General features: G+C 44.1%; 1 protein-coding gene across 2 annotated transcripts in view; it reads right to left on the bottom strand.

The window, feature by feature from the left end:
- CCDC93 (coiled-coil domain containing 93) overlaps positions 1-19,717 on the bottom strand; it is a 142,294-nt gene continuing 122,577 nt past the window's right edge. The window contains exon 24 of one of the 2 annotated variants that reach the window (XM_049889190.1): positions 1-6,081. In XM_049889190.1, the coding sequence (XP_049745147.1) occupies positions 6,028-6,081 (54 nt within the window). In that variant the 3' untranslated portion in view covers positions 1-6,027. The remainder of the gene's footprint in view (positions 6,082-19,717) is intronic. The other variant, XM_049889189.1, reaches the window with a different exon arrangement.

The following is a 19,717-nucleotide window of genomic DNA, read 5'->3' as shown; positions in this document are numbered from 1 at the left end:
CCCTTCTCTCCCGAGGCAACTGAGGCTGCCAGGTTCCTGTGTATCCTCCCAGATATCCTAGGCATATACAAGTAGATAGGTATGATATACATGTATATGTGTGCACGTGTACAGATATATGTATACACACACACATTTTCTCTATCCCCTTCCCATTTTTATAAACAACACGAGTATACCATGAGCCTCTTCCCCCCACTTAACCATGCATTTTGGAGCTCATTCCACGGCAGTACACAGAGAGCAGCTCCATTCTTTTAAATGTCTGCATAATAGTCCACTGTATAGATTGGCCCCGGTTTATGTAATCATTGCCCTATACTGATGGTAGTTTTCGACTTTTTGCTATTACAACAACGATGCAATGAAACTCCCGTACTCAGGAAAAGATCTGAGAAGTAGCACTGCTGGCTCATCACAGGTCTGTGCATTTGCACTTGTGACAGACACTGTCCAGGTGCCCCGGGGAGGCTGTGCCGGCTCAGCCTCGCGCCCACACTGTACCAGTGCTGCTGCCCCACATCCTGGCAGGGCGTCCACTTCTCTCTTTAGTGCAGCCCAGCCATTCCAGTCAGTAGTGACCTTTAGACTCATGACCACACTGAGCTACTACACACCTCTGATCTAAGGTGACACTCATGTGCTCTTCCTTTTCTACCCGAGGAGAAAAAAAAATCTGTAAAAGGTAATTCTTTTGAAAGGCTTGAAACCTCTGTCACGTTTTTCGTCCCAGTCCTAAGGTTAGATTACAACAAACACACTTGGCGAGAGGTCCTCTAAGGTGGCAGAAGAGAATCGTCTAGCTCTTCTCAAGCTAAGCATGCATTAGAGGGAAGGTTCGCTCTAACTTTTCCGAATACAGGGATACAGAGCTGTGATTTAGAGAAGCCATTTCATCCAGCCAGAATTTCCTGATTATCTACCTAAGCCAGGTGCTAGGGAGACCGTGGGGAAGAAGACAGACCAGGCCCCTGCTTTCACTGCTCTAACGCTTTAGGGTGGGAGGTGGGGGGGGGTCACAGCCTAGCAAGGACCAGGAGGGGTTCAAACAGTGCCATGCATCGTCAAGGCAGACAGGATGGGCAAGGGAGAATGTGATCAGGGCTGGAGGCAGACTTTAAGTGGATTTGAATATGAGTCCCTGTGTGGTGCAACTACTTGACAAGTTCGGCTGCTAACCAAAAGGCTGGTAGTTCGAGTCCACCCAGAGCTGCCTCAGAAGAAAGGCCTAGTAATCTATTTCTGACAAAACAAGTTATTGAAGACCCTATGGGGCATAGTTCTACTCTGAAACATATGCACTCACCATGAATTGGAGTTGACTCGACATCAACTGTTTGTTAGTGGTGGTAAATACATTAGGTGGTCAGGAAAAGCCACTGCCCAAGGTCTTGAGGGAAGAGCGTTCTAAGCAGGGGGAACAGCCAGTGCAATGGCTATGAGGTAGGAGTGAGCTCTGCAAGTTGGAGGAGTCGACACAAGTATTCCCCAAGTTGTCAAATACGCTGCAGACCGACTACGAAATCCCCCAACGTTTAACACGACACATATATTGTGAGAAGGGAGACCATTGTGACATTCTTTTTATGCAGCATTTTCGGCCCATTGCCGTGTGTTATAAGAAGGAGTGCTCTGAACTGGGGGAAAGGAGGCAGAGGGACCTGGGAGACGCTGAAGCTCCATCAACAAGGCACTGAGCTGGCGGGCCCCCAGCGACAAGCACTGGCAGAGAGCACCTCATCCTACTGGGCTCTGTCAGCGCACTGCATCGCATGAAGACCCTTCCTACCTCAAAGCCAACACTGGCCGTGAGTAAACCATAACATGTCCTAGAGTATTCTTCCTCAAAGGATGTTTCAATCCACCCTTTTGCATTTCAGAACAGAGAACCAGGCTCAGAAGTAACTGCTACAACTAATTGCTAGAATGCCCAGTTCACTCTTAAATTATCATCAGTCACCTGCAGAGCAAAGGCAAGACAAGGCCACCTGGAAGCAGCAGAAATAGGGTGCACCTGTTTGTAGGCTACCACTTACTGTCCAAAGTGCCCTTTCAGGCAGGACTGCTCTGGTCACTGTAGATGTGATGGGGGCCCATCACTGCAGCAGCCCTGAGGTTACAGGAATGGCACTTGATGGACAGTAAGAGGCTGCTGATGGCCATCTCCACGCCCTGCTCAAGGCTCCAGGAGGTCCCGAGAACTTTGGTATCCGTCAGCAAGTGTTTCCCAGCTTGGCTTAGGAAAGGCCTCCCGTGTGCCAACTCTCCTGCCTTCTAGTTCTGCTGCCAGACTTGGTGGACACGCGTGGAAGGATCCGGTTCTCCACAAAATATGCACTACTAGCCAGAACCAAGGTAAACTCACAAACTGCAGACTCCAACTAGAGCTAGCCCTGAAAAAATTAAGTGTGCCCTCTCTATTAAAGAGGGCAGACCCATCCTGTGTGACTTGGGGAACTGTTCTCTACCACGCTGCACCTCCATCTAGGCACGTTAGCTGACCCGACACCCACTGGAGACTGAGCGTGCCAAAGACAAGACACACGCCATGTGTGCCCCCAGGCACCCCAGGGGATAGTTTCGATCTGCTCACAGCAGCTCTGATTTTGGTTTAAACCAAAGCAGCCCCGAAGCACTCTGGAAGAAGCAAGTGGGAGGGAGAGGAGCCCTGGCCTGGATGCTGGCTGAGAACCCCAGGGCACTGAGCAGCCAGCCGTGGGAAGCCTGCTCTGTCAGCGAGGCTCATCACTGCTCTGAAAAAGCAGAGCTGAGTGCTTCCTGGGAAGCTGGGTTCCTTCTGAAGGACATACTCTTCCTTGGTTTTAAAAAAAAGTGCACCAATTTAAAAAAACCACCAAGAGACGTTTTCTCTTCATTTTAACTCTGGAGAAGCCTGTGGGCTTAGCAGAACACAAAGCCACACTACGCGCAAAACACCCAAAATCTGTTGTTGTCGTCGAATCAATTCCCACTCATAGCAACCCTACAGGACAGAGCAGAACTGCCCCGTAGGGTTTCCAAGGCTGTAATCTTTACAGAAGCAGACAGCCGCATCTTTCTCCTGAGCAGCACAGTGAAAGACAGGGTGCTTGCAGGAGCCCCAGGCAGCTCCTGAAACCGTCAGGGGCCTGAACACCTCCTCAGCCTGCAAGGCCCAGTACTATAGCATCTCCCTCACATGGGGCCTCCCCTCTGTGTGTTCTCCTCAGCAAATGTGTAATTCCTAAGAGGGGCTTCTGATGCTACCAAGCACAACCCAAAGTGTGCTCAAGGAATGGAAACTAATTTACTATGTGTATTAGGCCTCGTGGATTACACCAAGGGAAAAAATATCTACTGACACCAAAACCAAACCAAAGCAAACTCTTGAGAAATATAACCCAAAGCCAGCGCCCCTCCACTTTTTAGAATTTTCTTTAAATTACTGGTTGCTTTGGGTAAGTCCTGTCGTAATTCCCGTCAGCAGAAAGAGGTGGATGACAGTAACCCCAGGGAACAACCCACTGCCTCCCTACCACCTCTGGGCAAATATTCAAATAACCTCTTAACTGCTGACAAAGTTCAGTTAGCTAGGCGGCAGGCTGATGGCTTTCTCAACAAGGTAATGTAATGTTTCCCTGAACCTGAAATGATTTACCAATGATTTACCATCTCCTTCCCTCATCCTCAAATTGCCACCTGTCTCCTCCAATCACTTGCTTCCACTTCACTAAGCCCTTTCAAAATCTCCAAATGACCACCACCCAAGGACCAGCCAAAGCAGAGGTCTACATGGCCCAGGAAAAGTGTGCGTGGCAACAGGGAGTGCCGTTTCAAGTGCTGCGCTTCCACCCAGCTCTGGGAGCAACCAGTTCCCTTCAGGCCGCCTCCCAGGTCCTGGCATAAACATCAGATACAGGATTTTTTAAAAAGTCTGTACATACCTGCCCTGCTTAACCATCTACATTAAGGAACTAAAAAGAACCCACTGTTCTTGTGGCTGCACTGAAGGTCCCATTTGCCTGATACGTTTATGTTTTTGTTTTGTGGTCCAATCCAGCTGACTGGTATGTGTGCAAGCTTTGTCAGAGGGGGGCATGCGCCTCACCATGGGTCTAGTGAACAAGACTGAGGGGCAAGGCAGGAGTAGTCCTGTGTTTGGTTTGGGCTGCTTGTTTCCAGAGGATAAAGTCCAACCCCTCAGCTTGCCCTTCAAGGTCCTCCAAAGTTGTGTCCCAGACTGGTCTCTAATGCTTCCTGTAGAGGCCACCCGTCTACTCCTCTCTCCACATGCATGCCCTGCAGTCTCCCTGAACTTATGAACTCAGCATGTTGTTGTCAGGACCCACAGAGACGGTTCTGACTCACAGTGACCCTATGTACAACAGAAAAAAACACTGCCCAGTCCTGTGCCATCCTCACAATCGTTGTTATGCTTGAGCCCACGGTTGCAGCCACTGTGTCAATCCATCTCATTGAGGGTCTTCTTCTCTTTCACTGACCCTCTACTTTACCAAGCATGACGTCCTTCTCCAGGGACTGATCCCTCCTGACAGCATGCCCAAAGCACGTGAGACTTAGTCTCGCCATCCTTGCTCCTAGTGAGCATTCTGGTTGTACTTCTTCCAAGACAGATTTGTTCGTTCTTTTGGCAGTCCATGGTATATTCAATATTCTTCGCCAACACCACAATTCAAAGGCTTCAATTCTTCTTCAGTCTTCCTTATTCACTGTCCAGCTTTCACATGCATATGATGTGACTGAAAACACCATGGCTTGGGTCAGGCGCACCTTAGTCTTCAAGGTGACATCTTTGCTCTTCAACACTTTAAAGAGGTCCTTTGCAGCAGATTTACCCAATGCAATGCGTCTTTTGATTTCTTGACCGCTGCTTCCATGGCTGTTGATTGTGGATCCAAGTAAAATGAAATCCTTGACAACTTCAATCTTTTCTCCATTTATCACAATGTTGTTTATTGGTCTTTTCTTTATCCAAAATGGCCTTCCTGCTTATTAAAATTCTATTGCCCCTTCAGACCTAGCGTGAATCCTACCTCCATTGTGAAGTCTTCCTAGATCTCTGCAAACCTCCCTGCTCTTCCTCCTCTGACTCCCTGTGGTACCTGCTCACTGTCTTTTACTCTGAGACTCATCAGACACTGCTGTGGATTGCAGTGGATGGCGTGTGCGCCTCAGCGCCTCGGTTAGAGCATGACCTGCTCTAGAGTGCGGCGTACATAGGATGATTTTAATGACGGGATGCACAAGATCATCCATGTGCTGGCTGACTCAAATAAGAATCAGGGCACGGGAAGGTTCATTCTTACTCAAGTCCTCAGTATGAGGCCGGTTTTCAGTTTTTGGTGAAATGAATTTGAGTAGCACACAAGGACTAAACCAACAATACTGAGCTGTCACACTGGTTGCTATGTCACCCAAGAAGCCAAGTGCAAAAGGTAACATGGGCAATGAAGGGCCCAGTGACCGACATTCACATGGGCTGGTCATCCAGCTAAAAGTTTTGTTTATTAAAAAATCTCAGATGGCCAAACTCGGCGGCCAAGTGGACAGTACCTGCTACATGGGCCACTTGCTGGGTGCCTGAGGGGTGGGGTCTGTGCTTTACACGCCTCTGTATCTCGCTCAGTGCTTACTTCTCAAGGAATATTTGCTGAACAAAGGAATTCCTCTTTATTCAGAGTTCATACAAATATAGGTACCTTCATATTTTTTTTTTTCATATATGCAACATTGCTGAAGAAATGAAAGTTGATTGACACAGAGAACAGATACTGCCCATAGTTTTTCATACGGTGATGGGCTTGTTATCCAAGCCATTAGTGTTTACATTGTCTGATTCCATCACCAACAACCAAGAGATGAAAATGGAAGCAAGCAAATAGGAGAAAGAAAATATCCAGGGTGCTGAAATCATTAATCATTACATCTGTATCTCTCTAGTGTAGCTTTCAGAACCATTTCATGATCTTGTAGTTGATACATGGGCAGTAAAAAGAAAAACATGATATATGATGATTGCCGGAATTTTCAGGAAGCCTTGGCTTTGACCTTGGACAGCAGCACCTCGTTCTTGCGGCCCTCCTGGAGGGGAAGAGAGAGAGAGTGAATAGAGAGGTAGTGATGACATTAGCACCCCTGTGAAGCCCAGTTGTTCTCAATGGTCCTTCCACCCAGTCCCACTACACATACCTTTTGACCAACACCACCAAAGTGTCCTATTATGCTGCCGTCAGCACGGTAAGATTTCTTAGTGACACACTGACTTTAATGCATGTTACGGGATTGAACTGTGTCCCCCAAAAGTTCATGTTGTCTGGGCTGGGCCATGATTCCCAGTATATTGTGTGACTGTCCACCATTTTGTCATCTGATATGTTTTCCTATGTGTTGCAAATCCTATCTCTATGATGTTAATCAGGCAGGATTAGAGGCAGTTATGATAATGAGGCAGGACTCAATCTACAAGATAAGGTTGTATCTTGAGTCTACCCCTTTTGAGATATAAGAGAGAGAAGCAAGCAGAGAGACAGTGGACCTTATTACCACCAAGAAAGAAGTGCCAGGAGCAGCGTGTACGTTGGACCTGGGGTTCCCCGCTCTGAGAAGCTCCTAGACAGGGGAAGGCTGATGACAAGTGCCTTCCCCCAGAGCTGACAAAGTCTTCTCCTGGAGCTGGCACCCTGAATTCGGACTCTAGCCTCCTGGACTGTGAAAAACCCAAAAAACCAAACCCACTGCCGAGTCGATTCCGACTCATAGAGACTCTGTAGGACAGAGTAGAACTGCCCCATAGAGTTTCCAAGGAGTGCCTGGCGGATTGAGAGAATAAATTTGTGTTTGTTAAAGCCATCCACTTGTGGTATTTCTGTTACAGCAGCACTACATAACTAAGGCAATACCAAAACCGCAACAACGATGTTTAGTTTCTCAACTGTCAGACTGTAGACAGGGTGAGGAGATTAGGCACTATCATTTCAAAAGGCTTCATGAAGTCTCCTAAGATGTTCATAGGAATGGATGTAGACAGCAGGCCCTTATCTGACAATCTTGGACTATTACAGTGAGGAAGTGGGGAGGCCCCTGGAGACAAGAGCACAAGGAGTGATAAAAGGAAGACCCGGTTTACAAAGCAGACAGAACACTTGAAGAAGTCCTGACTCTAACACACAGTGGAGGTTAACAGTATCCTCAGCTTTAAGAAAGGAAGAAATTCACCCAAGACAGGAAGAGAAATATTCTTCAAGGGACAGCTCCCCACTTAAAAGGAGCTGTATAAAATCTTTGCCATTACTGAGGGAAGTACTGGCTACAATAGCTCTTAGCATGCTTATGTGAAATCCTGTCTCATATATTTTTGCACCAAGTCCTAGAAAAGCTTTGATTTCTCAGAAGTTTATTACTTTTTGGGCGGGGTGGGAAGAGGCTTTAGAGATACAGAGAACTACCTAAGTACATTTTTCTTTTAACTTTGGCTGTCAGGAAGCCTGATATTAACTATGTAGAACTTTATTATCAACCTCTCTGAATTCTTTTTCTCTCTTACTCTCTATGTATCTATTTATCTCCTTTATTTGAATATATATATTCATATGTATTTTTTCTTCACTCTAATACTTTAAGCTTTAAAGTTTATGTGCTACTATTATATGTTTTTTTCTATAAGCTGCCTCAAATTTCAAAGGGCTAAGGCTGGAGACAAACACACTAAATATTAAAGAAATGAAGGTCCATTGCTAATCTCTGTTAATAATAACAACTTCTAGGTACTAATGCACACTGAGCACCCACTATGTGTTGGGCACTGTTCTAAGTGTTTTCAAGTGTACGATTTCATTCATTCTTCCACACTATTCTATGAAGGAAAGAGCATTACTGTCCCTAAAGCCCACTGCCATCGAGTTGATTCAGACTCATAGCAACCCTACAGAATAGAGTAAAACTGCTTCATACAGTTTCCAAGAAGCACCTGGTGGATTCAAACAACTGACCTTTTGGTTAGCAGCCATAGCTCTTAACCACCAGGGTTTCCATTACTATCCCCATTGTACAGATAAGCAAAAAGAGGACCATACTCTTCCCCAACCAGATCCTAGGTGTTTCCAGCAATTCCAGAATTCTGGGCTGCAAGAACCAAGAGGCTGGCTGAGGGGTCATGGAGGTGAGGTGAGTCTGCATAAGGTGGGATAACAACTGTGCTCATACATGATCCCCACACTCATACTGTGTATACACTACGGTGGCAGATACTACTCCCAGGGCAGGTGATGCTGCCCCTGGGTCCCCACCCTAAGCCCTATCCGCCATCCATGGAATCTGACATCTAGTGGTGCGAGGTCACGTCAGCTTCATTGGGTATTCCCTTTCTCGGGCATGCTCAAAAGCTTCTCACTGTGCGTCTTCCTAATCCCTTGTTCCCATTGGCCTTGACAGCTCGGGATACCACCACCTGCTAGCAAACCTCGAATGATCCCCATCCCTTCCCTGGACTGTATCACAGGGCCCTACTTTTAACCTGAGAGGTGAACGTGGTCATAGGAAGGCCCAGAGAGGTGCTGCTCACAGGGCCCAGGCCCGATAGTGGTCAGGACGCAAGAGGCCATGCTTCCCTGGGGGTCCATGTAGTATGGAATAAAAGCTTTCTTCATCCTTGAAGCCTCAGCCTTCAAGACCCCCAAAGTCAATTCTCCTACCTCACTGGCTCTCAGTTCCCTGTAGGTCCTGTGCTCTTTCAGGCCATGTCATGTCGGCAATAGCCTTGGTGTTAATAAGACAAGTACTGGCTCATTTACAGGATCTACATTTATCTTCCACTCAGAGAGCTGGGGGATGGCTGGGCTCTGGGGCTGGGGGTAGAACGAATTCTTCTGTCAGAATGACACTTTCTGAGCACATTTTTAAAGGGAGAGGTAGCTAATTTTTCCTAGAGGCGGGGAGAAGGATAAGGTAAAATTGGGTAACGTATTCTATTTGAAAAGTTAAAGGTTTCCTTTTTAAAATGAGTTGGTCAGATTTGTTGTGGGGGGGGGGGCGGGGGGGACTCTAGCTAAAAAAAGTGAGGAGGGGAACAGATGGAACAAGAACAGGCAGCCTGTGAATAGTTATGTTATTACATCATTATACTACTCTACTTCTGAGTATTTTTGAAAAATTCTATAATAAAAAGAAAGCAATAAAAAAACTGGAGGATTCTGGGAAGATGGTGGCTTAACAGATCATTGTTCTGACTCTCCCCCACAAATCCAACAAGAAATACAACAAGGAAATCGTGCTTGGCTTTGAGTGACTCTGAATTGGGGAGCAGAGGAAAGCAGTGAGGAACTGCAGACAGGCAAAATGCAACGATCAATGAGTCCCATATGGTAGGAAAATTGCTTGTCTCTGCCTCTCTTGCAGGCTGCCAGTTGCTGTGAATTAGGGAAGTGGTCCCAGAAAAAGAGCCTGCTTCCCTAACCTCCACAGCCCCTGCCTGTACAAACACATAGGACCCCAAGCTCCTGCTCTAAAATGAACACGGCAGACCACCCCAGAAGTCTGTCTGGAGTGTGCCAGCACCTCCCCAACCTGGACACTGTTGGCTCTGAGTCTACTGCAAGTTGCCACAAAAGCCCCGTGCAGCGGAGTATGCTCCCATAGTCAACACTCCACCTGCCTCCCTGTGCACCCCACAGCTCAGGCCTCTGAAAACAACAGGAGAGTCCTCCCGGGGAGTCAGAATGGATCTGTCTTCTCCCCTTTCAGTCGGTGCAGAGGACTGCTGACTGAGGCTGCTGTGTGCTAGGAAGCAAGAGTCTTGAGTGGAGGCTGCACTCACAGCCAACAATCTACCGGGGGGCGGGGGGGCTGACAGCAACAAGACAGACCTCCATGGGGATCTGACCAGAGCGTGACACCTTCTCCCCTACCTGGTAATAAACGGTTGTCAACTGTTGCAAACTGCTACAGAAGGCCCTCACAGTAGAGTCTGCTCCCATAGTCAGTACTCTACCTGCCTCCCTGTGCACCCCATAGCTCAAGCTTCTGAAACCAATAGGACAGACCTCCCTGGGGGTCAGTTTGGGTCTATCTACTCCCCCTTCCAGTTGGTGCTGAGGACTTACGACTGAAGCTGCTAGGACGCAGACATCTTTAGTGGAGGCTAAGGTCACAGACAGCATGCCAGGATGGTGGTAGGGGCCTCTGATAGTAAAAAGGCAGACCTCCCTGGGGGTCCATTTGGAGTGTGACTACCCAACCACCAACTGGAAACTGCTGATTGCTGGACTGATACAAACTCCAACAGAAGATTCCCCACAGTACAGTCAGGTCACCTAAGTGGAGAACGCTCCTCCAACCACCACAGGGCCACTGGGGCTCAGAAACCAGTAACACAGTTCTCTCAGAGGTTCTCCTAGGGACCGCCAGCCCCTCCTTCTCCTAAAATGGAGGAAAGTCTGCCTGTACTTCCCCTGAACGCCAGCTCAGATATTAGCAGCCCCCATACAGCAGGGAAGGAAGTCCGGGGCAAAACTGGAGGGCAACGTCCAGGGGCTCGCTGGGTGGGGTTCTCCAAATAAAAACATGGTTGCAGAAACAGAAAAGGGAAGAAAGTCATAACCAGAGAGAGGACTGTGCCCCTGGAGGACAGACTGATTAGTATATGATATCTCCCCTGAGTAGCAGTGCCTGCTGGTGGACAGACTGACCACAGCATGTTCTCTGGTGTGTTTGAGAGAGATTGAAAGTTGAAAATGGAGATCTGGAACTTCTGAATCCTAATTAAACCAGAGAGGAAGAAAGAGCTATCACAGAGAGGGACAGAAAATGGTAAGCAAAGGCTGAAGGCTCTGGTTACCTAAGAATTTTTCGCTGAAAGTAGTGCAGGAAAAAACATCAAATATGGGGGAAAACTGAGAAAGTTAAACCCAACAAAAAAATGACAACACACACAATGAACAGAGAAATAAAGGCCCATTCAAATGAACATGACAAACGAAGTGAAAGCACACGTAGGAATGACCAAATGACGAAAAAAATGGAAGAATATAATACAACAACATTAAACACAATTAAAGAACTAAGGGAAAACAGGCAAAAAGTTAAAAGAAATAATGAAAACAATACAAGAAAAAAATGAGAACCTACAAAAAGAGATACTGAAACTGAAAAGGATGATAACGGAAATGACAAACACAGTAAAAGGACTTACCAACAGAATTAGGCAGAAGAAGGAGCAGATTAGAGGATGAAAGAGTTAAAATTACAGATGTTGATGAGCAACAAGAATGGGGGCTCAAGAAGGCTGAGCACAATTTAATGGAATTATGGGACAAAAACAAGAGACCTAATATAGGCATCATGGGAATATCAGAAGGAGGTGAGAGAACGGGATAGAAAGACTATTTGAAGAAATAATGACAGAAAATTTCCTCAGTGTAATGAAGGACAGGAATCTATGGAGACCTCTAACAAGTGAAGAGGTCAAATCAGTGATCAAAAACTTCCCAACAAAATAAAGCCCTGGACCAGATGGCTTCACTGGGGAATTCTACAAAACATTTAGAGAAGAACTGACACCAATAATATTTAAACTCTCCCAAAAGACAGAGAAGGAACAAATAATTTCAATTTTAATTCTATGAAGCAAACATAACTCTGATATCCAAACCAGACAAAGACACCACAAGAAAAGAAAATTACAGGCCAATATCTTCTATGAATATAGACACAAAAATCCTCAGCAAAATACTTGCAAACAGAATGCAATGGCATATGGAAAGAGTCATACACCATGACTAGGAGGATTTATTACAAGAATGCAGGGATGGTTCAACATCAGAAAATCAATCAATATGTAATATACTACATCAATAGAACAAAGGAAAGAACCATATGATCATCTCTATCAATGTACAAAAAGCATTTGCTAAAATCCAACACCCTTTCTTGATGAAAACCCTGAAGATGATTAGAATAAAGGGAATATTCTGCAATATGATTCAGGGCATATATGAAAAGCCAACATCCAAGATTATACTTAATGGAGAAAGGTTGAGAGCTTGTCTCTTGAAATCGGACACAAGATAGGGTGCCTGCTCTTACCACTTCTACTCAATATAATATTAGACATCCTAGCCAGAGCAGAGGAGTAAGACAAGAAAGAGACATAAGAGATATCCAGATTGGAAAAACAGAAGTTAAATTATTTCTGCTCACAGATGTGATCCTATATATAGAAAATCCCAAAGAGTCCACAAGCAAATTTTTAGAGCTAATAGAGAAATTTAGTAAAGTTGCAGGGTACAAGGTCGATAAACAAAAATCAGTTAAGTTTCTCTACACCAGCAATAAGAAATCTGAAAGGGAAATTAGGGAAACAATCACATTTACAATAGCATCTAAGAGAATAAAACACCTGGGAATAAATCTAACCAGGAACATGAAGGACTTATACAATGAAAACTATAAAATACTGCTGAAAGATATTAAAGGAGACTTAAGTAAGTGGAAAAATGTTCCATGTTCATGGACTGGAAGACTTAATATCATTAAGATGTCAATACTACCCAAAGCAACCTATAGATTCAACACAATCCTGAACTTCTAACAGACTTCTTTACAGAAATAGAAAAACCAAAACCATCTGATACTGGTAAAACAATAGACACACAGACCAGTGGAACAGAACTGACAGTCCAGAAATAAACCCACACATATCTACGGTCAAGTGATTTTTTGAGAAGGGAGCTAAATCCATTCAATGAGCAAAGAAGAGTCTCTTCAATAAATGGTGCCGAGAAAATTGGATTTCCACATGCAGAAAAATGGAACAGGGTCCATGCCTCACACCATGTGAAAAAAAAAAGAAAAAAAAAATCAAAATGGATTAAGGACCTAAATGTGCAAGCTAAAACTATAAAATTCTTAGAAGAAAAAGCAAGAACAACGCTGTCAGGCCTAACTTTTAAGAATGGATTATCTAACATAAAAACAAAAGCACAAACAGCAAAAGGCAAAATAAATAAATGGAACTTCATAAAAATTAAAAACTTTAACTCATCCAAAGATTTTACCAAAAAAGTGAAAAAATAAGCTACGACTGGGAGAGTATCTTTGGAAACCATGTATCTGACAAGAATCTAATAACATATATATATATATATTTTTTTAATATATATATATATACACACACACACACACACCAAAACCGGTGCTGTTGAGTCGATTCTGACTCATAGCGACCCTATATATATACATATCAAAACCAAAAAAAAAACCAAACCCAGTGCCGTCGCGTCGATTCCGACTCATAGCGACCCTATAGGACAGAGTAGAACTGCCCCACAGAGTTTCCAAGGAGTGCCTGGCGGATTCACACTGCCGACCCTTTGGTTAGCAGCCGTAGCACTTAACCTCCACGCGACCAGGGTTTCCATATATACATATAAAAAAAAAAATACATATATATAGGTATAAATAAAATTTTGACAACAAAAAGACAACCCAATCATAAAATGAGCAAAGGACCTGAATAGACATTTCACTGAAGAAGATACCCAAATGGCCACCAAACACATGAAAAGATGCTCAGCATCATTAGCCATCAGAGAGATGCAAATCAAAACCACGATGAGATACCACTGCACTCCCACCAGATTGGCTAAGATAAAAAAAAAAAAACAGAAAATAACAAATGTTGGCGAAGATGTGGGGAACCTGGAACCCTTACTCGTTGCTAGTGAGAATGCAAGACGGTACAGCCATTGTGGAAAACGGTGTGGCAATGTCCCAAAAAACTATATATTCAGCAATTCCATTTCTAGGTATATACCCCAAAGACCTGAAAGCAGAGAGTCAAACAGAGACTTGTTACACCAAGGTTCATTGGAACACTATTTATGGGAGCAAAAAGGCAGAAACAACTTAAATGCCCATCGACAGATGAAATGATAAACAAAATGTGATACATACGTACAATGGACTACTACTCAGCCAGTAGGAGAAATGAAGTCTTGGTACATGCCACAATATGGATGGAGCCGGAAAATATTTGTGCTGAGTGAAATAGGTCAATCACAAAAGAACAAATATTGTATGACCTCACTTATATAAAAAGAAAAGGTAAACGGAGAGAGAACAAAGTTTATCAGTAGTTACCAGGGGCAGGAGGGAGGAGGAAAAGAAGGGTTAACAGTGATGGAAATAACACGCTGATTAAGGATCGGGTTCACAGCTGATTATTGTAATTGCCGTCAATAAGCTGTACACCTGTAAAAAGCTGAATTGGCAAACACCGAGTGATACATGTATTTACAACAACAACAACAACAAAGACTAGCTGTTGAGGATGCTTATGTACAAGCAGAAACCTCATGGTATTTGGTTTCTTGGTTTGGAGATTTAGGGTAATGGTTTCATGGGATACCTGGTTAATTTGCCTAATAACATGTTTGGTGCCTCTGTTCTATCTCCTGGTTCGATGCTGCAGTGCCTGGAGTCTTAAAAGCTTATAAACAGCCATCCCAGGCACAACAATTGGTCTCTATTTGACTGTGAAATGTGTGGCTAATTGCCTCCATGAACAACTGCCTCCTTTGCCATGAAAGCAGAAGAATTGGATGGTACCTGGCTACTATTACTGAATATTTTGATCAAAGATTCCAAAGAAGAATCCTGATCAAAAGGGGGAATATGCAGAGCAGAATTTCAAATTCTCAAGGTCTGTAGATTTTCTGAAGCCACTGAGGATGAACCCCTGAAACTACTGCCCTGAGATGATCTTTAAACCTTAAACCAAAAATATCCCTTGAAGTCTTCTTAAAACCAAACAACAGTTTAGCCTAGCTAGTAAAAAAGGCCTTCCTTGAACATCATGTTCTTGTAAAAAACTATCTATATGGGATCAAATTTACAACAGCAACTTGAAAGATTAGATAGCAACCTTTGGGGGCAGTGAGTTTATGTTAATTGGGGCAAAACAACTCAGAAAAGGAGGGTGAAAATGGTTACAAAACTCAAAAGAATGTAATCAATGTCACCTAATGGTACCTGTAGAAACTGTTGAATTGGTTCATGTATTGCTGTGTATATTCTCAACAACAAAACAAATAAAATGACACATTAAAAAAAAAAAAATGCACAAAGCCAAGAACTGTTTGAGGCTAATGTAAAGCTCTAACTAAAGAGAGAGAAGGTGAAAAAACACACAATAAAATTACTGGCATGAAAAGGGGAATATAAATATAGTGACAGTTCAGACTTTTAAAATCGTAAGAATACTTTGATATACAACAATATTCCTTACACCAAAACATTTGAAAACTTAAATGAAAAGGGATAATTTTCTAGGTATCTTATACATAAAAAAAAGAAACTTTTTTTTTTTTTTTTATGTACATAGTCACCTATTAAATAAATTGGACCTATTTTACAAAGCAAAACTTGGAACTGTCACCCCACCTCACCTTAAAAGTGAGGAAAAAACCCACTTAGAAGCATCAAAACATGCCTGTGTTGCTATGCTGAGTAAAATAAGTCAACCACAGAAGGACAAATGCTGTATGAGGCCACTACTATAAAAACTCATAAAAAGGTTTACACACAGAAAGAAATAATCTTCGATGGTTACTAGGGAAGGATTGGGATGGGTGGGGAGGGAAAAACACTAACTAGACAGTAGAAAAGTGGTAACTTTGATGAAGAGTAAGACAGTACACAATACTGGGGAAGTCTAGCACAACTTGACCAAGGCAAGGTCATGGAAGCTTCATAGATACATCCAAACTCCCTGAGGGACCGAATTACTGGGCTGAGGGCTGGGGACCATGGTCTCAGGGGACATCTACCTCAGTTGGCATAATATAGTTTATAAAGAGAATGTTCTAAATCTTACTTCGGTGAGTAGCCTGGGGTCTTAAAAGCCTGTGAGCAGCCATCTAAGACACTCCACTGGTCCCACCCCAACCGTAGCAAGGGAGAATGAAGAAAACTAAAGACACAAGGGAAAGGTTAGTCCAAGGGACTAATGGACCACATCTACCACGGCCTCCACCAGACTGAGTCCAGCACAACTAGATGGTGCCCAGCTACCACCACTGACTGCTCTGACAGGGATCACAACAGAGGGTCCCGGACAGAGCTAGAGAAAAATGTAGAACAAAATTCTAACTCTCAAAAAAAAAAAAAAAACAAAAAACCCAGACTTAATAGTCTGACAAACAAAACCAAACCAAACCCACTGCCGTTGAGTCGATTCCGACTCATAGTGACCCTATAGGACAGAGCAGAACTGCCCCATAGAGTTTCCAAGGAGCGCCTGGCGGATTTGAACTGCCAACCTCTTGGTTAGCAGCTGTAGCACTTAACTACTATGCCACCAGGGACAGAGACTGGAGAAATCCCGAGAGTATGGCCCTGGACACCCTTTTAGTTCAGTAATGAAGTCACTTCTAAGGTTCACCCTTTGGCCAAAAATTAGACAGGCCCATAAAACAAAATGAGACTAAAAGGTTACACCAGCCCAGGGGCAAGGCTGAGAAGGCAAGAGGGGGCAAGAGAACTGATAATGGGGAACCCAAGGTCAAGAAGGGAGATGTTAACATGTTGTGGGGTTGGCAACCAATGTCATAAAACAATGTGTATCAATTGTTTAATGAGAAGCTAACCTGCTCTGTAAACCTTTATCTAAAGCACAATAAAAAAATGTACAATGAAAAAGAAAACAAAACAAAATGCCTGTGTTGAAGACTGTCCTCTCCATGGGTGACTCTGTCCACCACCCCTCACTGAGACGATGTTTGAATCTTTCAGTGAAGACATCCTATATTGGCACCAGGTGTATGTGGGCACTGACTAAATTTCACCCAAGCTACTAGAAACTTTTTGGGAGAGGGCAGAATGATATCATCTGTCTGTCTGAAGCAAATACAAAAAGGAACTTTTAAGTATTTCCTTCTAGAAGAAAAGAGAAAACATCTCATTGCTTCTATTCTCCTCCTGCTGAAGACTATGTCCAGCCCACGATGTGCCGGGTATAGTACTTATCAGTGAGTATACACTCAAAATCATATACCCTAGCCACCTTCACAAAAACACATGATTGGCATTCGTCGCTGTGATGCCAGAATTTAAACCTTAGTTTTGTGACCTCATGAGAGACTGTGATTTAGAGACACAATTAATTAATGTAATACTGCCATTACAATGATTTAGAGTATGTGTCATTTCCTGGAAAACTTGTTTAATTAACAAACTCTCCGAGCGTGAGTGAGTCAACGGAATCTTAGAGATGAACCCAATGTATAATCAAAATGGTTTTGAATCCACAAAAGGCTGGGAGTCAGGATGAGGGCGTGACTTTGCGCCCGAGTGGTGTCCACGGGAACATCAAATTAACATCAATTAACTTGGAGTAAACCAAACTCAATAAAGAGAACTGCTAAGGTGACCAGAGACTATGTTCTGGGCAACAATACTGTGCTGCGCATGGAGGATAACTACTGCTAGGGTCAAAGGTGCCTTGAGAATTCAGAACACAGGAAGAGAAGACCAATCAGCTGGGGAGAGGCAAGTAAAGAAGGCAGGACAGAGAAGATTGTGGGAAAGGACTCCACCGTGAGGTGAAAGCCCAACCTTTCCAATAGTTCATCTACCACAAATGTGATCTTATCTGGAACTCGGTATGTAGAACAGAAAAACAGCACAATTACTTGGGCTGAGAAGGGGGTAAAAATGGGAGAGTAACACACAAGCCATCTCATCAACATTTGTGGTGACCCCAAATTACCTCAGAGGGGCTCATGAAACAAAGTCTAGAAATTTGGAATGCTGACATGTGGTGGCCAATGTTAAATTTTTGCCAAGTAAAATGTTTACAAAAAAAAAAAAAAAGGACTGCTCACAATCAGCATTACTTTATAAAAGTAATTTTAAAATAAAAAAGGCTAAATATTTTTTTTTAAAGGCTGAGTCCTTTAAAAGGAATTTATTTAGCCATCTGAAGGACATATTACATTCACCACCCCTCCCTCCTTTGACTTTGCTTTGGACTGAAGACATCTTAGGCACCAGCATCTACCCCTGGTCTCTGATGTGCTGGACCAGGTGAGAACAAGGGGGCTCGGCTTTTGGCGGACACTTAACCTCCCTGACTTACTTTTTGTTTCAAAAGGGCAGTGGTGGTGTGTATAAGCAACATGTGAGATATAACTCTTCTTCTCTGGGCCTCTTCTGTTTGTGAGTTATTTTGATTAAAGGCAAGAAAGAGCTGCGGTGGGAAGCCGCAGGATCCTGTTCGTCCTCTGACAGCTCACTCACTGGCCTTCCAAAACTTCAGATACATCCTCTGCCAGTCACCATGCTGGCCTGGAGCACCCCAACCCAGGTCACTACCTTTGCTCCTGAGCTCCTCTGGCCAGGTCGGCATTTCATTCAGGCCCTCCAATGTGCTGCCCAGCACAGGGCCTTCAAGTATTGCTCCCTGGTTGAAGTACTCCTGCTCTTCCCAAAGACAGTCCTGTGAGGAGACAGTCCTTTGGACAAGCCCGGTGGTCATGTCTTCCCCATTCCTTCCCTGATAGCATCTTTGGGCTTCAGGAATAAACCATGGCATCCCTCACCTCTGAAATCTAACAGTTTGTTTAAATGTCAGCAGGGTAAAGAGACACAATTCCAGGCTAGACACCAAGATGTCCGAGCGCCTGCTCTGTGCCTAACAGGTCACATAGGCTTGGTATATAAAATGGCTGGGCAGGGATGTTTCTGTCTCCTTAGCTGTGCTACTAGGTGGAGCACACACAACATGTTTTCAGCCCACCTAACTAACCCTGGTGGCACAGTGGTTAAGTGCTATGGCTGCTAACCAAGAGGTTGGCAGTTCGAATCCGCCAGGCACTCCTTGGAAACTCTATGGGGCAGTTCTACTCTGTCCTATAGGGTCTCTATGAGTCGGAATCGACTCAATGGCAGCGGGTTCGGTTTTTGGGTTTAACTAAGCCTAGCTGGCAAGAAGGAGACTGGTAGAAGGAAGGCCCACTTTTGAGTCCCCTACCCACAATGCCAGGTGGAGGCATGCAAGGAGGAGTTCTCTATGTCCACTAGGACAGTGTTCAGAAGCCTGTTGTGTAACTGTCCCTTTGGAGTCCTTCACCTATGGTGCACAACAGGGCACATGTAGAAGTTCTCTGTCTCTACCTGGACAGCTTTGTAGCCAGGTGAAACCACTCGTCCTGTTGTATGGTGTCTGCTCCTTGTTGGAGGTTCAAGTCCATCCAGGGGTACCCCAGAAGAAGGGCCTGGAGATCTACTTCAGAAAATCAGCCATTGAAAACCTTATAGTTTTCTACTTCTATCTGTTTCAGTTTACTAGCTTTTTAAATCTGTCTCCTCCTCTCCCTTCATCCATCCCCCGAATGTAAGCTCCTTGAGGAAAGACACCAGGCCTATTGTTACTCCCTGTTACATCCTCAGAACATGGTAGGAGCTGGAGGAACATCTACAAATAGATAAAATAATTTGAAACGCCCACGGGTTGTGGCTCCCAAAAGTTAAATTACAAAAAAAGGAAAATGAAGTAGAGAAGGGAAAGATAGGAAAGGAAGGGTTTGAAAAGTCTTAAAAAATAACAAACTTATCAGCGTGGAGAGAGTACGTTTTTTACTTTGTAGACCAAACACTGGTACATAGCCTACCTAAACTCACTAAAATCATGTGGATTTAGGTTCAAAAGAAGAAAGGAATTCCT

This window comes from Elephas maximus, chromosome 6 (assembly GCF_024166365.1).
Source record: "Elephas maximus indicus isolate mEleMax1 chromosome 6, mEleMax1 primary haplotype, whole genome shotgun sequence".
Classification (NCBI taxonomy): Eukaryota; Metazoa; Chordata; class Mammalia; order Proboscidea; family Elephantidae; genus Elephas; species Elephas maximus.
The sequence above is the reverse complement of the archived record's forward strand: the minus strand, read 5'-3'. Positions and strand labels throughout refer to the sequence as shown.